The sequence below is a fragment of the Delphinus delphis genome, chromosome 14, assembly GCF_949987515.2.
Source record: "Delphinus delphis chromosome 14, mDelDel1.2, whole genome shotgun sequence".
Lineage (NCBI taxonomy): Eukaryota > Metazoa > Chordata > Mammalia > Artiodactyla > Delphinidae > Delphinus > Delphinus delphis.
In genome coordinates, this window is record NC_082696.1 from 38,466,567 (window position 1) to 38,488,942 (window position 22,376).

A 22,376-nucleotide genomic window follows, 5' to 3' on the forward strand; every position below is an offset into this window, starting at 1 on the left:
GATACTCAGTCTGACAAAGGAGCCAAGATCCCCAAACTTCATTGGGTTCTGTGGTCCTTCTATTACCATTTATGAGGATGCTGACTTCTTTAAGATAAGGGAACATGTAGTTTAAATTTGTAGGGCGTGGAATTCCTCTGAAGAAGAAAAAACCCTCCAGAATTACTAACCTCATAAAAGATGTTGTAAAGTGTATTTGTTTCCCAACAGAGAAAACCTTATTTTGTATGCTGTGTAATTTAATGGGAAAGTGTCTCATGAAACGGGCTTTGAAATGGGAGTTAGGGTGCCTCTATTTTATGCTTCATATGCTGCCAGGGCTGTTCAAGTTCTGCTTCAGCTTTAGGATGAATCAAAAGCCTTTGGAGGACCGAAGTCCTTTCCTATTGTGGAAGAAATTGTCCTTGGAGTTTCTCAGTCAACAACCTCAAGAGTGTGGAGGAAAATGGAGCAAGATTTAAAAAAAAAAAAAGGAAAATGGATGTGAGAGAACAACTCTAAGGACAGCAATATAACTTGCATGTTTCTAGGACAAGCATTTTGAAAGACAGAAAAAGGATTTTTAAAAATTGTAAAAATAGCAATTCTCACTCTTCTTTTGCCAATTTTCAGTCAGCTTTACTGGAAGTAAATTGGTTGTGAAATAATTCTTCTTAAGTAAGCATAAAATATGGCATACACATTTTGAAACCTAAGAAGTGCTTGCAGTTTTAAAAAGGCAACATATTGAGTTAATGGGTAGAAACACTATCCTCCCTTTGACTCCCTCTGCTTTCTTTTGTTTTCCTTTATACCCTCTCTCTGAGGAGCACAAAGCTAGAGTGCCTTACCATCTCTGGGTGTATACCTCACACCTGGGCACGTATTTGTAGGTCCCCATGTTCCAGGTGTAGGTGTAATTTGTTGTGAGCGTGTGTATCTGGGTGCGAGACTGCACCAGTGACAAAGTGGTTCGTGACTAGATTTCACAAGACAACCTTTAGCATAGTCAGTATCTGAGATCTTGGAATTTCAGAGATGTTCTTCCAGGGCCAGTTGGTCAAATTGCCTTTGGGCTTAGTAGTTTTTCCTTTTCAGATGCGTTGAAAAAATTTTAAAGAGGCAAACCAGAAAAGCTAGTACCTTGGCAGGTTACTGTATGAGATAGAATACAGCTTGAAGGAAAATGATTTGTAACTACCTTGTAAACATTTAGGAAGTAAATATCCTTGTTATTTGTCTTCCTAGAAAACTGCATTTGATCTACCGCTGCAACTCTTGAGCTTTTAACCCAGTGTAACTTTGCTTCCCACTAGGCCATCCCAAAACTTTTCCATTTTTCAGACAGTTGTTACGGAAATGAATGCCAGGATGTTATTTGACCTAATTATAATGAGACGAAGCTAAATCCCTATCCTTGCCCTTGTATTTTTAAGAATAGAGAGGCCAGAAGCCGTGCTTCTATCAGAGCATAGGCTGAAATCACCAAGAGAAAGCAGTCTTCCTCCAGAAGCAGAGACGAAGGTTTTCAGAGCTATTGGAGCAAACACCCTCTCTATGTTCTGTTTCATGCTTTTAAAGACAAAGGTAGACTCTGGTTTTAGTAATGGTAACTTGAGCTAGACCATCATATCCTGACATTCAGTAATAATTGTACATTCACGTGTCAAATCCTATAGCTGCACTTTAGATTTTTTCTACTCTTTACTGCAGTAGTTATAAGTAATACAATAGTCAGGTACTAGTATCTTTGTGTTGAACTGTGTAAGTTAAGGGAAGTTTCCTCAAACTTATATCTGTAAGTTAATTGGACTTTGAATTAACTTATAGAAACTTAATGAAAATATTGGGTTGATTAAAAATGAATACTGAATGTTTGTCCTGAAAAATATTTACCCTTTCCCCGCCCCTTGCACCAGCCTTCACAGAGGCTAACGGGAAAGTTTTCCTAAGGAGTAATTCAGGGAAAATAAAATCTTACATTTTTGTTTCAAAAGAAAATTTAGCTGAAATATTAATTTTTGAGAAGAAATAAGCGGGCAGATTGCAAGGTTTGCATTTCTCAGTATTATTCACTAGTCAAGAGAACTTGGACATGTTAATCGAATCTTCAGTTTCCTCATCGGTAAAGTAAAAATAATAATATCTGCCTTACCTGCTTCACATTGTGGGTTTGAAAACATGTACAAAAATTGTCTTATAAACAGTGAAATACGAAATAATATTTGTACTTTACAAATGCAAATCTTAGCCAGTCATAAACAGATATTTACTTTCCTTTGGTCAACTCAGTTCCACCAACCTCGCACACCCCTGCTTCCCCACCACCACACAGACACACTGGCACACACACACACAATGCCCTCTGCACACTCCATTTTATCCGTTTTAGCACTTATAGACTTTGTTCAGCTCAGTGTCCTTGTCTGGAGATGCATCTTTATAGTGTTAGCACAAGTTCGTGTGCCCAATGCACAATGAGGCCAAACAAACTGAAACGTCAGAGTCTGGAGCAGAGAAAGGTTTATTGCAGGGCCATGCGAGGAGACAGGTGGCTTCTGCCCTAAAAGCCCTGAGCTCCCCGAAGTGTTTGGCCAAACATTTTTAAAAGCCAGGTGAGGGAGGTGGGGTTGCAGGGTATGTGATCAACTCATGCACAATTCTCTGACTGACTGATGGTGAGGTAACAGGGTTGTGTCACAAGCGTTCACATGATCAGTCCTTAGGCTCCAGGAGGCCTGGGGGCTATGTGCTCATGGTCATCAAGTAGTTAACATCTTCCATTTGGTGGGGGGTTTTCACATCTGGAAAACAACTCAGGAAATGTGCATCAAATACTGTTATCTAGGTACTTCAGAGAGGAGCTAAAGCAGAGGATATGGAGGGAGGCCTGTCCCAGGAAGGCCCCATAGGGTCCTACTTGGTTACAATAGTCTCAGATAAAATTCACTCCCTGGTCCTATTTACCTTTCAATAAGAAGCTTGAATTACATGCCATTTTGATTATATGAGATTTTGATTATATTTACTCTTTAATAAGACATTTTCATGTATATCAGCTTGCTTCTTCAGACTGCCTGTTTCTAGTAGCAAGAGGTCATTCGTGCAGTCCAGCCCACCATAACAAAGCTCCTTTGGATCCTGGACATCCCCAATTCTCTACAGAAGTACCAATCCAAATTTTTCCACGTTTCCCTGGGCTTCTGCTTATTTTTTAAATTAGTATTTTAAACAAAGTGCTAACTTCCCCAGCCTGACTTTATGCCATAAAAAAAGGCTATTTAAAACTCTCTAATATATAGTTCCCAGCCAGATTAGTGATATTAACAACAACAACAAATTTCTCATGGGTGTAAGATTTTTATTCCAATTTGATTTGCATTCCATTGGAAATTATAGAATGTATTCCCTTCTTTATTTTAAAAAAAAGTAGTTTACAATTTTAATAGGAATTATAAAATGTGATAAATCTGCAGATCAAAAATGACTTTGATTGCTTGCAGTAACAAGTCTTTAAAACAAGTTTTGAAGTCATCATTTTCCACCTCCACACCAAGGATAACCTTCTAATTAGTGATCGGCCGTGCTGTAACAGCAGTAGAGCACTGAGACTTGGGTAAACAGAAAGATTGTAGAACTTCTCCAGCCCCAGATCAGGATGTTTTCTATGCCTTCTCATAGTGGCGAATGGCAACCACGTCACCAAAAGTAAGAGTCTGAAAGATTCAAAAGATAACCAAATCTTTTTACACAGGTACATCAGTAGCTGGAAATTTTAAAGATTATCATGTTATGTTATTTTAAAGATTATCATATATATGATTTAAGTATTATACAAAAGAATAATGGCATTTACAAACATTAAATGTTGCGTAAGTCTTCATTTTTTGAAAAGAAACCCTTATATTTATCTCGTGAATGACATGTATACACAGTTCATGTCTCTAAAAGAAATATGAGGCAAAAACTGAGATTATCTAGATTCAGGTCAAAAGAATTCCTTTTGCCTTAAATTATCAGGGTAATTGGAGCAGATTAGCTATCTGCTTTAAAAAGTATATAAAATTTATAGTAGGTTTTCATGATACTTTACAATTCATGACCTAGATAAATTTTGAAGAGTTTTTTGAAAACCCAGATTATTTGGACAAATGGTATTTGCAATGATTTGTTCCACAATCAGCAGGAAAAGGTAAATGTACAAACGTTCTCGTTGCTTTGGCTGTCATGTTGTAGCCTATGTGAACCTTGGTGGTTATGTGGCTATAATGTGCAACATGGGCTCTTGTATCTAATCCAACTTGAAGAATTGCTATAAATCGTCTTTACAAAATTTAGTGTTTTTTAGTGTTCATCATTTTCATGTAGTCCTGTGATTTCCAAGAGTATAGTGTGCCCTTGTCATCCATTACTTTCATTTCCTTGTTTGAACTCAGGCTTGCCTGATCACCGTCATACATGCCAAAGCTGAGCTATCCACTTTTCTGTATTCAGGAAAAAAATAAAGAAAAAATCATAAAGGAGAACTTCAGATTGAATCCTTTATAAATGAATTTTTTTGTTTGTTTGTTTGTTTGATGATGGTGATGGTCACTGCAGGAAAACGTGGGCAAATGTTCATCAACATGAAAGGAAAACTGTCCCTCTGCTCCCCACACCCACTTCCACGCAGGAAATGAAGAATGAATATGTAAGCCCTCTATCTCAACCTAGAACAGCTAGCTGGTAGTCAAGGGAAGGAGAAGAAAACTAATCAATAGTCTTAAATAACAAAACCAAAAGACCCTTCCTGCTATTATCTTAGAAGGAATATGTAAAGCAACCCCCCGCCAAAAAAACCCCACAAATGATGTATTGACTACTTCAATGTCATCAAAATTCCATTTTAGAGAAATTATTTTTAAATTATTTTTTATTTTATAATTTTTACATGACTATCCAGTATTGAATAGACATGTTTTTAAAGCTATCTGATGCATTAAAAAGAAAGACTGGAAGGAAGTAATACCAAAATGGTTCTAAGGGGACATTAAAAAGGATTTTCATATTTTTGTTACACTTTCCTGTTATATTCCAAATTATCTGCACTGAACTTGTGAAACCTTTATAAACTAAAATATAAAATGTTTAAAGCTCTCATTTATTACAGAAGCTATAAGGTAATTTTTCTGAGTTTCAGCAAATGATAATATAATATCATCTCTATATTTTCATGATGATTGGTTTTATATTCAGATTTCATTGGAGGATTAGACATTACGGTAATCCAACAACTGTTCTTTTGACACAGTTTTAGCTAAATCAATGGCAACTTTTTAAAACTACACTTAAGTAGAACTTTTCTCTTTTTCTGTAATTAAAAAAGCAGAGTGGAGGAAACAATTAGCTAAGATATTTTTATTTCTCCTGTTTTACACATGATTAAAGAAACTTGCTAGTGATTTAATGTTGTTTAAGAAGGAAAGACAGGAGAAAAGGAGGGAGGGAGGGACAGGGAAGGAGATGGGAAATGAGGGGGTGAGGGGTGGGCAATGAAGCAGGAAGGGGAAATTGCTCCTACTTACCATGACCATTTTGCCATTCTTAATCTCTCTTACAAAATTTGTCTCTTTGCCATCCCATTTCTGTACATGGACAAGTTTGTCTCCATCCAGGCTAACAACAGACTGAAACCAACAACAAAATGCAGAATATATCGATAGGTACACATCAGATTTCTGATATGGAAGCCAAATGAATTGATTTTTATCTATTTACATTTATTTATTTATGTTTGACTGCATTGGGTCTTTGTTGCTGAGAGTGGGCTTTCTCTAGTTGCAGCGAGCAGGGGCTAATCTTCGTTGCGGTGCGCGGCCTTCTCATTGCAGTGGCTTCTCTTGTTGCGGAGCACGGGCTCCAGGTGCGGACTTCAGTAGTTGTGGCACACGGGCTCAGTAGTTGTGGCACACGGGCTCAGTAGCTGTGGTACACGGGCTTAGTTGCTCTGTGGCATGTGGGATCTTCCTGTACCAGGGATTGAACCCATGTCCCTTGCATTGGCAGGTGGATTCTTAACCAGTGTGCCACCAGGGAAGTCCCTGAGTTGATTTTTAAAAGAGTGATAATTGAATAAATAGTGATCAACTAATTATCAAAGTAGTACAATTTCCTCTGTTGCTTCCAGAGTCATTATTATAAAATCTCTAGTAATTCATAATTTGATTGAAATGTGTACATCTAAATGCAAAAATTTACCTATTAGAAATAAAAATCCTGAACTAGTGCTTTCTGACTAATCATCCTACTCTTTTAAACAGAGTCTTAGAATGAGGCAAGCTATTGATTGAGTCAACCTGAGGCAAAAGAAAGATTAAACAAAATGCAGTCTTTCAAATGAACACTATTAAATACTTTCTGAAATACAGGTTTAATATAAAATGAGAAAAACACATGGTAAAGAAACAGATTCAGGGCTTCCCTGGTGGCACAGTGGTTGAGAGTCCGCCTGCCGATGCAGGGGACACGGGGTCGTGCCCCGGTCCGGAAGATCCCACATGCCGCGGTGCGGCTGGGCCCGTGAGCCATGGCCGCTGAGCCTGCGTGTCCGGAGCCTGTGCTCCGCAACGGGAGAGGCCACAACGGTGAGAGGCCCGCGTACCGCAAAAAAAAAAAAAAAAAAGAAAGAAAGAAAGAAACAGATTCAAGATTTGAGCTATAGTAGGTGCCCATTATTCAGAATATAAGCTATGAACACTAGGATGCAAAATTAACTCTTGGTCCTTCTCTCTGAAGTGAAATACTGAGAATATTTTTCACTTCCCATCATCTAGAAAAAAAGAAATATTGGGACTTTCTCTCTTTTATTCTCTCCTTCCCATCCCCACCCTCAGAGAAGGAGCAGCTCCTCACCTTACAGTTTCTGTCATCTGGAGTGGTTTCATCAAACTCTTCTCCCAGATGGAAACTAATCTCCGTGTTCTTGAATGTGCTTTGAGTCCTGATCACCACTTTGTCCCCCTCCTGACTGATGATCACTGTTGGTTTAGTCACATTTCCCACCTGCCTAGTGGCAAAGCCCACACCTAAAATAGCAAAAGGAAGCAGTACAGTTGGCTGCAACTTCCAAAATAGCTCACAAAGCAGGAATCTACCTTCCTATTCTGGAATCTATGTCCTAAAGTGGAAGTTTCATTAGAGTATGTTTAGCCCATCAATTATGCAGGACAACTACTGAGCCGTAATAATAAGCAGATGCTTATTTGGAAGCATAAATAGTAAAAGGATGCTGAAGAAAAAGTGGAAAAGGCGCGGAAGCTTCATGTCCTCCCCAGAATACTAAATGCTCCGTTATTTGGCCCTAGGCAAGAAAGCAGGCAAATGCTACATTTAAATATCCATTCTGTGAGAAACACACAGCCTAGCACCCTGATTACGACAATGTGATCTGTCTTTGTCTCTTGCTAACCTGATGGGTGAAGAAGGAATCTGCAAGTATCTGAAGCTGCAGGTTAAGATGAGAAAGCACATCTTATTTTTACCTACCTAGAGCCTTCATGTACTCGTCAAAATTCTGACTGTCCGTCAACTTCCACGTAGCACAGAAAGCCTCCACCATCCTTACCCTTTTCCCGTTAGCTTCAGAATCAGATAAAAGAGGCAGAGGCAAGGATCTTCGGATCTTAGGGCCACTGCAATTCGGAAGACCCCTTTGCACCTCACAGCAGCTCCTGCCTTCTTATTAAGAAAAGAGGCAGGCAGAAAGCCAAGGATTTGAATTGCAAACACATCCCTCCAGTGTCCCTCTTTCCAGGAGGCTGTTGCAGGGGGAGGAGATGGGAAGGGGGGCATTCAGCGAGGTTCCAATCCTCTTTGTGATTGGCTCAGGCCACTGGGTTAGCGGAGTAGGTCGAGTTCCTCCCAAACCTCACACTGCAGCCCTTCTGCCTGAGAAATCTCTGCAAAGATTCAGTGAGGCTGGAGGCAGGGAGCGTATAATGAGAGAAGGTCTTTCAGGTTCAGCCCGAAAACTTGGCAAAGGCCATTTCAGACTGTGAGGAAAGAAAAAAACGCACAGTAGGACATTCAGATTGATTTCCGTTAATGGCAAAGCTGGTTGCAAATGAGGACCCCGCCTTAACGAAAACCACTGAAACGCCAGACTTTTCAGACAAAAGAGACTGAATAGTGCCTTTTATTTTCTCTCGTATTTATAGGGAGAGCAAAACATGAGCTAGAATTTGCCAGACTCGGGAAAGAGGAGGGGGAGGGGGTGTAAATACCTTCCCTAGATTGTACTGCTAGAAGACCACTCCGGCTGAGTACTAATGGGACACTAATTTTGGCCTCTTCCCAGCACAAACTGAGTGAATTTAAAGATCCCATTTTTCTTTCTAAGGCTATGAGAACGAGACTAAGATGGAAAAGGGACCTAAGGGCGAGTATGGTTAGGATTCACTAATGAGCTACAAAAATAAAGCAGAACACACTCTTTTTCCCCACTCTTTCAACAGATTGTAGAATCGAAGTGGAAAAACTGGACAGAAGTTCATTTGGTAAGATTTTAAATGACCTGCACTATAGAACCTTTTGATTTCCTGAGGCCACATCTACATCTGTATACTAGTTGTGAGTTAGCAATGGAGGGGGGGCAAGAATTGGAGCAGAGGTGGGAATCGGAAGACTTTGGCTTCAGTTCGTCCTGGCTTAGGGCATCTCAAGGATGGCAAGCTACCTCCAGGGTTCTAAGTAATAACATATTTAAAGGGGGACTCAGACTCCCCTTTACCCAGAGTTTCTTCCTGCCTTATTAGTGCAGACCGCTGATGAAAAGCAGGTTCCCCCCCTTTCATGGGGACAGATCAGCGGACTCTGACTTGGCAGTCTCTGCTCTTCCCTCTCTCTCTCCTCCCATTTCAATCTCAGCCCACTGCCTTTCAGCTTCTGTCCACATCAAATACAAGAGACAAGGCTCAGAATGCATCTTACTCCAACTGTCAGCTCTGTGGTTCTACTTTGGTGTCTCAAAGGTACCTCAAAACATAAACTCAATCTTTCCCCTCACCTGGTCCTCCTCCAGTTTTCACCATGTTTGTGAATGGCAGCATCATCTACCCAACTGCACAAGCCAGAAAACTTGAAATCCTTTCTAACCTTTACTCTCTACATCAAAGTCAATGTCAGAGCCCATCTATTTTCCTTCCTGAATATGTCTCTAACTTCTCACTTTCCCCCATCCCCACAACCACCTTCTTAATTCAAGTAACCATTGTCTTTTACTAGTCCTATGGCAATAGCCTCTTAACTGTTCTCCCTGCAGCCATGCCTGATCTCCGGCAGTTCACTAGGCTGAAGCCAGAGTGACCTTTTAAAATACAAATCTGCATCTTCCTAGTGACTAATGGTGCTGAGCACACTTTTCGTGTGCTTCTCTGCTGTTAATCTATCTTCTTTGGTGAAGTAACTGTTCAAATCTATTGTCCATTTTCAATTGGATTGTTTCTTTCTACTGAATTGTAAGAGTCCTTTATATAGTCTAGATAAGTCATTAGTTGAATGTGTTCTTCAAAACTTTGTTCTGTTCAGTTATAGATACAGAGAACAAACAGATGGTTGCCAGAGGGGAGGGGGACTGGAGGGAGGAAAGAAATAGGCGAGGAAGATTAAGAGGTACTAACATTGCAAAATAAATGTCACAAGTATGAAATGTACAGTGTGGGGAATACAGTCAATAATTATGTAATATCTTTCTATGTGACATATCATAACCAGACCTAACATCGTGATTGTTTGGAAATGTATAGAAATACCGAATCACTGTGTTGTGTAATAGCAACGAACACAGTGTTATAGGTCAAATGTACTTCAAAAACAAACTCATAGGAAAAGACGTCAGATTTGTTGTCACCAGAGGCAGAGGGTAGGAGGAGAGGGGATTGGATGAAGGCTGGTCAAAATGAACAAACTTCCAGTTATAAGACAAATAAGTACTAGGGATGTGATGTACAACATGATGACTATAATGAACACTGCTGTGTGTTATACAGGAAAGTTGTTGAGAAGGGAAATCCTAAGAGTTCTCATTGCAAGGGAAAAATATTTTTTCTATGTCTTTAATTTTGTATCCAGATGAGGTGATGGATGTTAACTAAACTTATTGTGATAATCATTTAATCTTGTATGTAGGTCAAATCATTATGCTGCACACCTTAAACTTATACAGTGCTGTATGTTAATTATATCTCAATAAAACTGGAAGAAAAAATGTTGTTTAATTTTTTTGCTTTTCATTTTCTCGATTGTGATAATGGATACATTGGTGTGTCAAAATTTATCAGTTGTACATGTTAAATGTGTGCAATTGATCTTATGTCAAATATACGATGGTAAAACTATTTTTTAAAAGCTAAATCTTATCTTGTCCCTCTCCTGATTAAACTCCAAATGGCTTTTTCCTGCTCTCAGGTTAAAGACCAAAATTCCTATCATTGCCTGTACCAGATCTGTTTCTAACTTTTGAAGGACTCGGAGTAAGAATCCAAACAGGGCTTCCCTGGTGGCACAGTGGTTGAGAGGCCTCCTGCCGATGCGGGGGACACGGGTTCGTGCCCCGGTCCGGGAGGATCCCACATGCCGCGGAGCGGCTGGGCCCGTAAGCCATGGCCGCTGAGCCTGCGCGTCTGGAGCCTGTGCTCCGCAGCGGGAGAGGCCACAACAGTGAGAGCCCACGTACCGAAAAAAAAAAAAAGAATCCAAACAGAGGTTCACATGCCATATGCCTAAACAGTAAAAGTTATGGATCAAACGATGCCCACAGCCTGGCCCAGCATCGAGTCAGGACTCATAGCCACCCTGCCACCCTTTCCTGACAGGCTGCCCCGTGGCTGCCCACAGGCACTGGCACAGATCTGGTGGGGCAGGCAAGTGGAAGCTTGTCTGGAGCTCAGGGTTTCCAGTCAGTGACTAGAGTACCCTAAACCTGGAATGCGGACTAACATGGACTTGCTGTTGTGCTCACGTGAGCCTGAAGCTGCCTAAGGCTACAGTGAAAAGTCTGAAATGAAACAAGCCCAGAGGAAGCAAAGCTTATACATCAGACACATCCGACATCATTTGAGCCTTTGAACCAAGTCCCTGAAGATAGCCCCACTATCTTGGGGAATGTATGAATTTTTCATACATTCATACATTCTCTTTTTTGCTAAATCTAGGCGACTAATTAATCCATTTACACAAATCATCCTTAGGGTAGAAGTTCTCAGACCAATTTATTTTGTTATGTCAAAATATTCTTATATGTTCCCCTTAATAAAACATAAACTGGTAGAATGTTTAATTATTATTCTAAAATGTAATAAACCATTTCTTTTTCATGGTCCAAGAATATAAGATCAGGATTGTTGAGAGCAGGGTGCACGTATTAGACATCTTCATCTTACCTCCTATCTGATCATGATGCTGAAATATTCATCTGTCTCATTTATTTCTCCCACTCTTTAGATAAGGAAAGGAACTAATGATATATTTATTTTAACTTAAAGCATATATTTCTGTAATTCAGATATTTTTACACCTTATATAAAACATAAAAGCTCAGCAATTTAGAGATAGGTTTTTTGGAATTGTATATTAACTTAGTAATAAGCAGGAGAGAATATTGTTATCCAGATGTCTATAGTAGAAATTTTAGGAAAAGCCCCTTGACTATTTTGTAATTCCCTAAACTGACACATTTAATCTTACTATTTTTAATTGCTCAGGATATAATAGATTTACAGCCAAGAATAGCTGCTTTCAACTAATAGGTAATAATAAGTCATTTGCTCTATTTATTGAGGACTTTATTAGAAGAGAAAGTGAAAGAACAGAGAAAAGATTGTGCTGTGCTAAGGAGGATTCAACTAATAGATATTTTTGGTAACCTAAATGGGAGGAAAGTCCAAAAGGGAGAAGATATCTGTATGTGTATGGCTGATTCATTTTGTTGTGCAGTGGAGGCTAACACAGCATTGTAAGGCAGCCATACTGTAATAAAAATTAATTAAAAAAATAGTAGATATTAATTTTAAAAAACTAATAGATTTTTTTTTCAATTTTCCTAAACCTAGGAACAATTTATAATCTTGCTATGGCTTCTATAATATAAATGCATCCACAGACTTAAAAAAGGAAAGAATGTGACAGATTGACCCCTCTCTCAAGGCTATGACCTTTATGTATGGGAATTTGGACTCTAAAGAATCCATTATAAAGATTATTTTTAATAGTGAAATAAAAGGAACAAAGAAAAATTGCTTTGGGAAATCTTGGCAAAATCTCCACGTGGGACTGAATTTCCTGGCACCTGCTTTATGGAAATTTTTCCTTCTCAAGAAAATTAAAAGTTTTAATAAAACGTTAACACTGTTCTTGAGCCAAGTAAGCCAACTGGGGTCATGACACTATTTCCGATAAAATATCCAAGGATCTCCACCAAAAGAGATTAAGTAACATTCAAAGTACTTGCTTGAGGTTCTTTTTGTTACCAAATGGCACAAAATAAAATAGTAATGGAAGATCTCTATAGTTGGAAGTAAAATGTGATTACACCATGAAGGCACTCTTGGCCCACAATCTCTCCCATGATAGGTAATATCTTCAGACAACACCCCTTGCTGAACCAGTGGTCTGTCTGTCATGTGCATCACACTCTCTCCACCCAAACAATTAAACAGCTAAACCAGCTCTAGGCTTCAGGAGTGATGAAGATTCCAACATTCAAGCAGGAGTTAATGTGCTATGGGTAATGGAATTCAATGGGAGGAGGTGTGTGGGAAAAGACCTGTGAATTGTCGCCCCTTGGTGTTGTGAAATTTTTATATTATTATACTTTTTAAAATGTGGACTAAACCAGAGAGGAGATGCACCTCCAGGTGTGGCACAATCTTGAAAAGAAGGGCTATATTCTTCTACTGGAGAATGAAAAGCTAATAAAGACAAGCTGTTGAGGTTTGGACTATCTTTCCAATGTCCTTCTCATTCTTTTCGATTTTCTGCAGGTTTTTTTTCTCCTTTTACCTCTCATTACCTGAGTATTCCACTCTTCACATTTTCTTGGGTATAAAATGTAGAAGAAGTCCTTCACCTGCCTCTAGATATGACAAATCTACTCAGGAGAGAAATTTATTCCAGGTTTGTTATGAAAGAGTTATGGACCTTCCCTCTCTGGCCATTTATATGCCACAACTCTGCTGAGAAAACTCCACTCTCCAGTCCCCTAGGTACTTTCCTCTTGTCTTTTAGAGGTTAGCTCAAATATTATTCACTCAAGGAAGACTGGATCAGAACCCCAATTATGTCATCCCATGGTTTTATGTCTTTTTAAACATATAAATTTAATTTAAAACTTTTGTAGTCAATTGTTTAATATCTTTCTCTCCCATTAGAACATGAGTTCCCTGAAGCATTTATTTTAGCATCTATGTCTTTTATCCTCCATTGTGCTCTATCCTCATTGTCTATCACAGTATCAAGTTCACAGTGTTTGTTCAACAAATGTTAAAGGCATGAACAAATATAGAGCATGGACATAGAGAATCATAGAACTTCAAAAAAGTAAGATTGTAAACTATTGTACAACTGATCTTTTCCAAGTTTCTATTCAAACTTTTCCTCTCTTTGCAACCTATATAATCTCCAGAGGATACCTAAACCTCTTCCTCATTCCTGTCATGTCAATTTGGGAAGAAATTAAGGCTCAATTTTTCTAGAGTTCTTTTCTTTGAAGTAAAAGCACATAGACTAGTCTGAGCAAACCTCTAAATGTATGATGGATTTATTAAATGCAAAAGGAGGAGAGTTTTGTGCCATCTCATACATGGAAACCTGGTGCCAATTAATATGCACAGAATTTGTCCTTTCAGTGGATCTGTTTGATGTGAGTTGTTGATGTGTAAATTAAAAATTTAGAAGGTTTTTTTTTTCCTGGTTCATATACTCCTGGAAGATCTCTATTGCTAATTCTGCACATGAAATGTCGAAGTAAGCTTTGAGTAATGATTATCAGACCGGTGGCTATAAAAGGAAGGTATTAAGGTATTAATCAGTTTAAGATTAAAGAAACCACTCTAGCTATTTTTAACAGAAACAGGATGAAATACAGGGAATTATACACTTATAAAATTCTTAGAAGTGTTGGAGGACAAGGTTTTAGGCTGAGCTGAGCTTTCAGTAATAATTCCAGAACATACCACCACATCATAGAAACTGGTCTGCTAAGGAAAACATTTTCTCTACTAAAATCAGAACGCTGGGGAATCAGGAAGCTGCTTTCCTACCCTCTGGCTCCAGAAATCTCTTGCCTTAGCTGTCATCCAGGAATGAGGGAGCGTCACCCAGAAATAGTGACTCCAGAGGCATGCCACATGGGCCAGATCTCAGGAGCAAAATGGTTGTCTTGGGTTCATTCTCTCTCACCACTTACCTGAGTTTTGAATTCAAGTCCTACTCAAGCATGTATGATAAGCAGGGCCTAAATCAAGTGTAGATAGAGAGGAGATTGGGAAATGTTGTTTTGCTCTCTGGGGCCTCTGCAGAGCAGAGAAGACCACAGAAGGCAGTCAGAGCAAAGGTCAGGTGAGTCAATCTACCACACCCTATACACAACTCAGAGATAACTGGATATATTTTTTAAATGTTTGTTAAAAGGGGAGAATAAATAAAAAATAGAGATCCTGTATGTCTGGAAATATTTTAGAGTAGTGAAATGGGTAATCATTAGAATCACCTGGGGAGATTTATAATAACGCGGAATCTAAAGTTACCCAGAGAGATTTTGATACAGGTGGTCTGGGGTAAGGCTGAACTTTGTACTGAAAAACAAAATTTTAAGTTGAAATCCTATGTATGCTGATGCATTTAATGCCTTATGATTTATAAAATAAATAGTATACTCCAGTCTGTCAGAATCACATTAATAAATTTGGATTGTAATACTTCTTCAATGCAAAATACAGGGTAAGACTAGGATAGTGATACTACTAGTTTCTTGACACTACCATTTCAGAAATGGTGTGTAACTTATACCAAGGATGGCTCCACATTTAAAATTATGTGTGTTACACAATAAACTTACACTACGCTTTAGGTCAATTATATCTCAATGAAACTGGAAGGAAACAAATTTAAAAATAATGTGTCATGTGATAATCAGCAAGAAAGAAACATGGTCCAACTATCCTAAGGATGAAACATATTAAATCAATGTTAACAAGTAAAATTCTGAGTTGTAATGGAGAGTGTAATCTATCATAATCAAATTATCAGGATTCATAAAATTAAGGAGCTCTCTATAAATTTAAATGGAGACATTTCTGAAGACATTGAGAAGTCTTATCCCAAGAGAGCATCTGGTCTACCTGGGCCTTCTTGTGAATAAGATATTTTCATACTCATTTTCTAGAAGAAACAGAATCCTTGAATAGTACTTTCCATGTAAAATTTAAGTCTCTACAACATGCAATTTTCAAGACAATTTATTGGAACAGCTCTTGATATAGTTTGACCAGTAACATAATTAAAAATTATAAATGGGCCATTGAGATTCATGGCATTTTTCACCCAATCACTAATTGGAAAGCACAGGAGTATAAGCATATCTTTGAATGCTAGTGATATAAAAATAAAATAAAAATAAAATAGGGTATTAATTAATTTATTTTTTATTTCCAAAGCAACTTATTAAGTTGAAACCATTATTATGATTGCATTATTTTTGTTATTGTTTTTAAGCACATAGGAATAACTTTACAAATGTTAGTACCCATCGATTTGTTGAAGGGTGAGCCTCCATTTTGAAACTGTTAAGAAAATGCCAGAATATCATAAATTTTCTGCTCTTCATATTAATTTACTATGTTTGGAAATAGTTAATATCCTGAAGAGGAGACAGTAATAAATAGAATTATATTGTTTGAAGAGAATTTCTAGAATGCAGGGAGATATTATGAATAGTAAAAGTGGAAATAATAGACATGAAGAGAATGAAAATACAGCCTAATTACAGGTATTACTAAGAAAGACATCTAAACAACTGGAATAAGATATGTAATAAAGAAAATCATAATTGACAAAAACATTCTGTAGCTAAAAATAGGCATCAGTATATAGATCAAAATGTTCATCATTTGACATAATTAATGAAAATAGAACACAAGCTCTTTAATTCTAGTAATATATTTGAATCAAATATAATTCAAACAAACATATATAAATATAAGGAAAAATCCAATAAATATTCAATCAGGGGAAAAGATGCATAAAATGTTATAAGAAGTGTGGCTGACCATAGTCTTTTCATTGTAGCATTTAGATACCAAATAAATATAGAGCAATGTTACAGAGTTATTGAAAAAAGTGGTGGCTCAAATTTTTTTTCATCATATTGTGAATGTAGAAGAGATTTTCTTTTTGAAAATCAATCGATGGTCATTTTCATTATACCATTTTCATGTGCTACTTGTCTGCAGGAAGAGAATATATTAGTCAATGGATTGAGAACACAATTTACTCTGCAATTATATTTCTCTTGCAAATCAATAAATTCTGATTGCATATATCAGTCATGGCAGCCTAGTTGACTCGTGTCTGTCCCTGAGACAAGATCAACGTTTGCTGTCAAATTGTGTTCCCAGATCCTCAGGATCAAAGTCCAGTTTCTGAACAATGACAAACACTTTTCTGTTTTTGTTGTTGAAATATAGTTGATGTGCAATATTATGTTAGTTTCAGTTGTATTACATAGTGATTTGGCACGTGCATAAATTATGAAATGATCACCACAATAAGTCTACAAAAACTTATTTTTGTGCCTATACAAAGTTACTACAATATTAGTGACCATGTTCCTTATGCTGTATATTACATCCTCACGGCATATTTATTTTATGAATGGAGATTCATACCTCTTAATCCCCTTCAGCTATTTCTCCCCTCCCACTACCTTATGAGTCTGTTTTCATGTCTTTTTGTCTGCCTGTTTGTTTCATTTTTCAGATTCCACATATAAGTGAGATCAAATAGTGTTTGTCTTTCTCTGACATTTCATTTAGCATAATGTCCTCTAGATCCATCCGTGTTGTCACAATGGCAAGATTTCATTTTTTTATAACTAAAATTCCATTGTCTGTGTGTGTATATATATATCACAGCTTCTTTATACATTTATCTATCATTGCACACTGAGGTTGCTTCCATATCTTGGCTGTTGTAAATAATGCTGCAATAAACATTGGTGTGCAGATATCTTTTTGAATTACTATTTTTATTTTTTTTCCGAGTAAATAACCAGAAGTGAAATTGCTGGATTGTATGGTCATTCTATTTTCAGTCTTTTGAGGAACCTCATACTGTCTTCCCTAGTTTCTGCACCAATTTACAATTCCACCAACAGTGCAAGAGGATTCCCTTTATTCCACATCCTCGCCAACACTTGTTATTTGTTGTTTTTTGATGATAGTGGTTATGACAGGTGTGAGTTGGTAGCTTATTGTGGTTTTGATTTGCATTTCCCTGATAATCAGTGATATAGAGCATCTTTTCATGTGTCTTTTGGCCATTTGTATGTCTTCCTGGGAAAAATGTCTGCTTAAGTCTTCTGCCCATTTAAAAATTTATTTTTATTTGAGTTGTATGAATTGTTTGCATATTTTGGATAACTACTTATCAGACATATCATTGGCAAATATCTTCCCTCATTCAATAGGCAGCCTTTTTGTTTGGTTGGTAGTTTCCTTCGCTGTGCAAAAGCTTTTTAATTTGACATAGTCCTATTTGTTTAGTTTTGCTTTCATTTCTCTTGCCCGAGGAGACAGATCCAAAAAACTGTTGCTGAGACTGATGTCAAAGAGCATACTGCCAATGTTTTCTTCTAGGAGTTTTATGGTTTCAGGTCTTACATTTAAGTCTTTAATCCATTTTCAGTTTATTTTTGTATGTGGTGTGAGAAAGTAGTCCAGTTTGATTCCTTTGCATGTATCTATCCAATTTTCCCAACATCATTTATTGAAGAAGCTGTCTTTCCTGCAGCTTTGTATAGTCTTGCCTTCTTTGTTGTAGATTAATTGACCATATAAGTGTGAGTTTATTACTGGGCTCTCTATTCTGTTCCATTGATGTGTCTGTTTTTGTGCCAGTACCATATTATTTTGATTAATGTAACGTTGTAGTATAGTTTAAAATAAGTGAGCATGATACCTCCAGCTTTGTTCTTTCTCAAGATTGTTTTAGCTATATGGATTTTTTTGTGTTTCCATACAAATTTTAGAATTGTTTGTTCTAGTTCTGAGAAATATCCCCTTGGTATTTTGGTAGGGATTTCACTGAATCTGCCCATTGTCTTGGGTAGTATGGTCATTTTAACAATATTAATTCTTCCAGTCCATGAAGTTGGTATATTTTTCCATTTTTTTTGTATTGTCTTCAATTCCTTTCATCAGTATCTTATAGTTTTCAGAGTACAAGTCTTTTACCTCTTTGGTTAGATTTATTTCTACGTATTTTATTCTTTTTGATGCAATTGTAAATGGGATTGCCTTTTAAATTTCTCTTTCTGACCGTTCATTGCTAGTGTATAGAAATGAACACATTTCTGTAGGTAACATTGTATACTGCAACTTTACTGAATTCATTTATTAGTTCTAATAGTTTTTGGTAGCATCTTTCAGATTTTCTATATATAGTTGTCATCTGCAAAGAATGACAGTTTTACTTCTTCCTTTCCAATTTGTATTCCTTTTAATTTTTTTTCTTGTTTGATTTCTGTGGCTCGGACTCTCAATTCTGTGTTAAATGAAAGTGGTGAGAGTGGGCATCCTTGTCCTGTTTCTGATCTTAGAGGAAATGCTTTCAGCTTTTCACCCTTGAGTATGTTGTTGGCTGTGAGTTTGTAATATATGGCCTTTATTATGTTGAGGTATGCTCCCTCTGTACTGACTTTGTTGAGGGTTTTTATCATAAATGGATTGTGGATTTTGTTGAAAGCTTTTTCTGCATCTATTGAGATAATCATACAATTTTTATTCTTCAATTTGTTAATGTGGTATATCACGTTGATTGATTTGTGGATACTGAACCATCCCTGCAATGACTTTCATCTCATAGGAGAGATACACACACATACACCCACACACATCCCTTCCCTGAGGGAGAGGATACTGAGCGTGGAAAGAGAGGATGTGTTCTCTTTAAGAAACCATGTTCAAAATTGCCATTGTTTTGACTTAAAAATCAAGAGAAAGCATACAGTTTTTATCAAAGAGAAGATGTGTCATAAAATATTGAAGTAATGCTTCAGTTCAAGATCTTGGGGATCCTTCAGGAGAGAATAGTCATTCTGTCTCTTTAAACATCTTCTCAAAATTTTAACAGGTCAGAATTGAGTTAAAATTTATAAATTTTTCAGAAAAGATTGAATCACTATTACATGCAGTCTTTCCATTTAGAAACCATAAGGTTTTAGCTCTACTTATTCAAAGGTGTGATACTTCTTTCAGCAATGTGTTTATCTTCCATGTATAAGTTTGTGTTCCTAATCCTTTTACTCTCTTCAAGATAGCCTTTGGCTGCAAAAATAATTTAAAACAAAATGAAGCAAAACTGCATACTCCAGGGATTATCACTTTTAATCTTAAATCTGTGCAAATCCAGCATTTGGATAAATTAATATAATAATCCTTGGATGCCCTATATGAAAAGCCTATTAAGAGAGGATTTTCTTGTTTTGACTACTGTCTAGGTTCAAAACACAGGGTTTCTTCCACTATCTATCTGTATATTTACCCTTAGATAAATTATCTAAACACTTTAGCATTTGTATCATTGTCTCGAAATGATGATGTTGTTTTGGATCATCAATTAGTCTTCTTCTTTCTCTAATGTCCCGGGATTCTTCCATACTTCTACATTATGTTGGTCCATTTTCAAATTTAACTTCATGGAAACTCTGGCAGAGAAGTTACGAGAACTTTGACCTATTTATGTTAACAGTCACCTTGTAGGAGCTTCATACTTCATACTTCCTGCACTCATCCAGATGCACTCAGCATTTAACAATCACGCAAATGCACTCAAGATTCTAAATCAAGGCAAACAAAACAATTCTATTGATGTAAAATTTTGAGATTAAAAAAAAAAGTAATCTCTTTAGGAAGATGGAATTGGGGAAAAGAGAAAGAACTAAATAGCTATGTTTGAGTTTCCCAAGTAAATAAAGCTAAATTTAACCTGGAAATATCACAAAATTCTCTTCAACATGACTTTTATTAAAATTTTGATTATTTACTTAATGAGGAACTGTATACTAATCATTGGCAAAAACTTTCACTTAAAATTGATATAGTAATACATGTGCAATTAACTAGAATTAGCTTGCATGTCTAGATTTTCAGCTTGAGCAATGACAAAGGTCTTTCTGTAACTGATTTGCATAGCTGGCACACACCCTATGGGGAAAGACAGCAGCCAAATACAGTTCAGAATTGTTGCCAAGAACTCTTGTTACTTGATTCGGAAACTCTTAGGAGGAACCTCTGGGCTCTATCCTGTCGCACTTTACACATAGGAGATACTTAATAAGCATATTTGAATAAATTAATGAATGGGGCATTGTGGGACTCATTCTGAGTTTGTGACACTAGTGGCCCTGCTTTATAAATTCACAAAAGAAAAACCCAAGAAGAGAACAAAATATGATGCTGGTCCTAAAGGGACTTGTTTCTTTAAGAAACTTTTTAAAGTACCGTGTAGCTCTACTATTTCCACTCTAAGATTTAGAAGTAGACTTGCTAATTGCTGTCCTAATGAGCAATGATCTCTAAATATTTTTCATTTTGCATCCCATCAATAAAATATATTTATCTACCTCACATTTGTGTATTTATTTATTCATAACTTATGTACATATAAATGAACACAGTATGCATATTATAACATATAAAATATAAATTGAAAAGAATGAGATGAAGACAAAATAAATAAATTTTTATATGTTATTTTGCTAATTGTAGATGGCTTCATATTACTGTTAACTACTATTTCGAGGCCAAAATACACTCAGGGTTGAAATAGGATGAAAAATGAGGGACTCACTGACTGTCATACACTCTTCCCTCAGGATCCTGCAGGACAAGTGACTGATGTGTGCCCAAGTGAAGGACCAATGTCAATATATATATATATCTCAGTAAAGATTTAGATCTAATCTTATATAAAATTAAATATGAATGAGGGCATTAATATTTTCTTCTGGCTTCTTAATAGATCATCTTGCTGACTCACAGGGATTCCTGTAGCCTCCTTGAGCAGCCCGTCAGGAAAGAAGGCCCACAAGCCACATAAAGGGGACAGAAACCCCAAGGACAGTGGGTATGAATTTGCAGCCCAGAACCTATATATAATAACATCTATCTTTGCTCTTCTGTAATTGAACTTGATTACTAACTTCACTTCCCAGAAAACTTTATATGGTCACTTTTTTGCACATTTAGTAAAATTTGTGATTATTGAGACATTTTAGGTTTTCCCCAAGTCGATTCAAGGATTCCATCCTCCTTCTCCATGAGGTTGCATCTAAGGTCTAAAGACAGGGAATGAGATGAAAGGGCAAGGGGCCAGGGGCCAGGGGCCATGAAGGAAGTGCTTGTTGTGGTGGCATCACAATATCTAGTCCTCAGTCATCTTCTTTGGACATTGGCCGTGCTCACCCTGCAGCGTATACGATGCTGAGGTTTCCTGTCCCACGTGAGAGAAAGGGCAGCGTCAAGAAAGATTCCAAGATTTTGGCAGGAGCAACTTACTGAATTGTAATTCCATTCAGAGCATTTAAAAAACCTAGAGAAAAACTGGTTTTGGAGGGATAAATCATTTTTCATTTGGAAATGATAAGCTTAAGATGTCTATTATGGGGCTTCCCTGGTGGCGCAGTGGTTGAGAGTCCGCCTGCCGATGCAGGGGACATGGGTTCGTGCCCCGGTCTGGGAGGATCCCACATGCCGCAGAGTGGCTGGGCCCGTGAGCCATGGCCGCTGAGCCTGCGCGTCCGGAGACTGTTGCTCCTCAACGGGAGAGGCCACAACAGTGAGAGGCCCGCGTACAGAAAAAAAAAAAAAAAAAAGATGTCTATTATGTATGCAAGGCAGATATCAAGTAGCCTTTTGAATATGGCAGTCTAGAGCTCAGGGGAGAGATTTAAGGATAGGATATACATTTTGGAGCCACCAAATCATATAATTGATCTTTAAAGCCATGGGACTGGATTAGATCATCAAACTCTTACGTTCCGAAGAGTGTATGTGGACAGTACAGAGAAGCGATTCAAAGACTGAGCCTTAGGAACTCTTCATTAATAAATCAGGAAAAGTAGGAGGTTCCAGACAAGGAAGCTA

At 37.3% G+C, this 22,376-nt stretch overlaps 1 protein-coding gene across 1 annotated transcript; it reads right to left on the reverse strand.

Annotated features, from left to right (window-relative positions):
- Window positions 1-3,330: 3,330 nt before the first annotated feature.
- FABP7 (fatty acid binding protein 7) lies at window positions 3,331-7,760 on the reverse strand. The gene is made up of 4 exons (XM_060030549.1): window positions 7,504-7,760; window positions 6,871-7,043; window positions 5,544-5,645; window positions 3,331-3,695 (listed from the first exon to the last, which is right to left on the reverse strand). The coding sequence occupies exons 1-4, from the start codon at window positions 7,574-7,576 to the stop codon at window positions 3,645-3,647; spliced, it is 399 nt and encodes a 132-aa protein (XP_059886532.1). The 5' UTR covers window positions 7,577-7,760; the 3' UTR covers window positions 3,331-3,644.
- Between the last annotated feature and the right edge of the window lie 14,616 nt (window positions 7,761-22,376).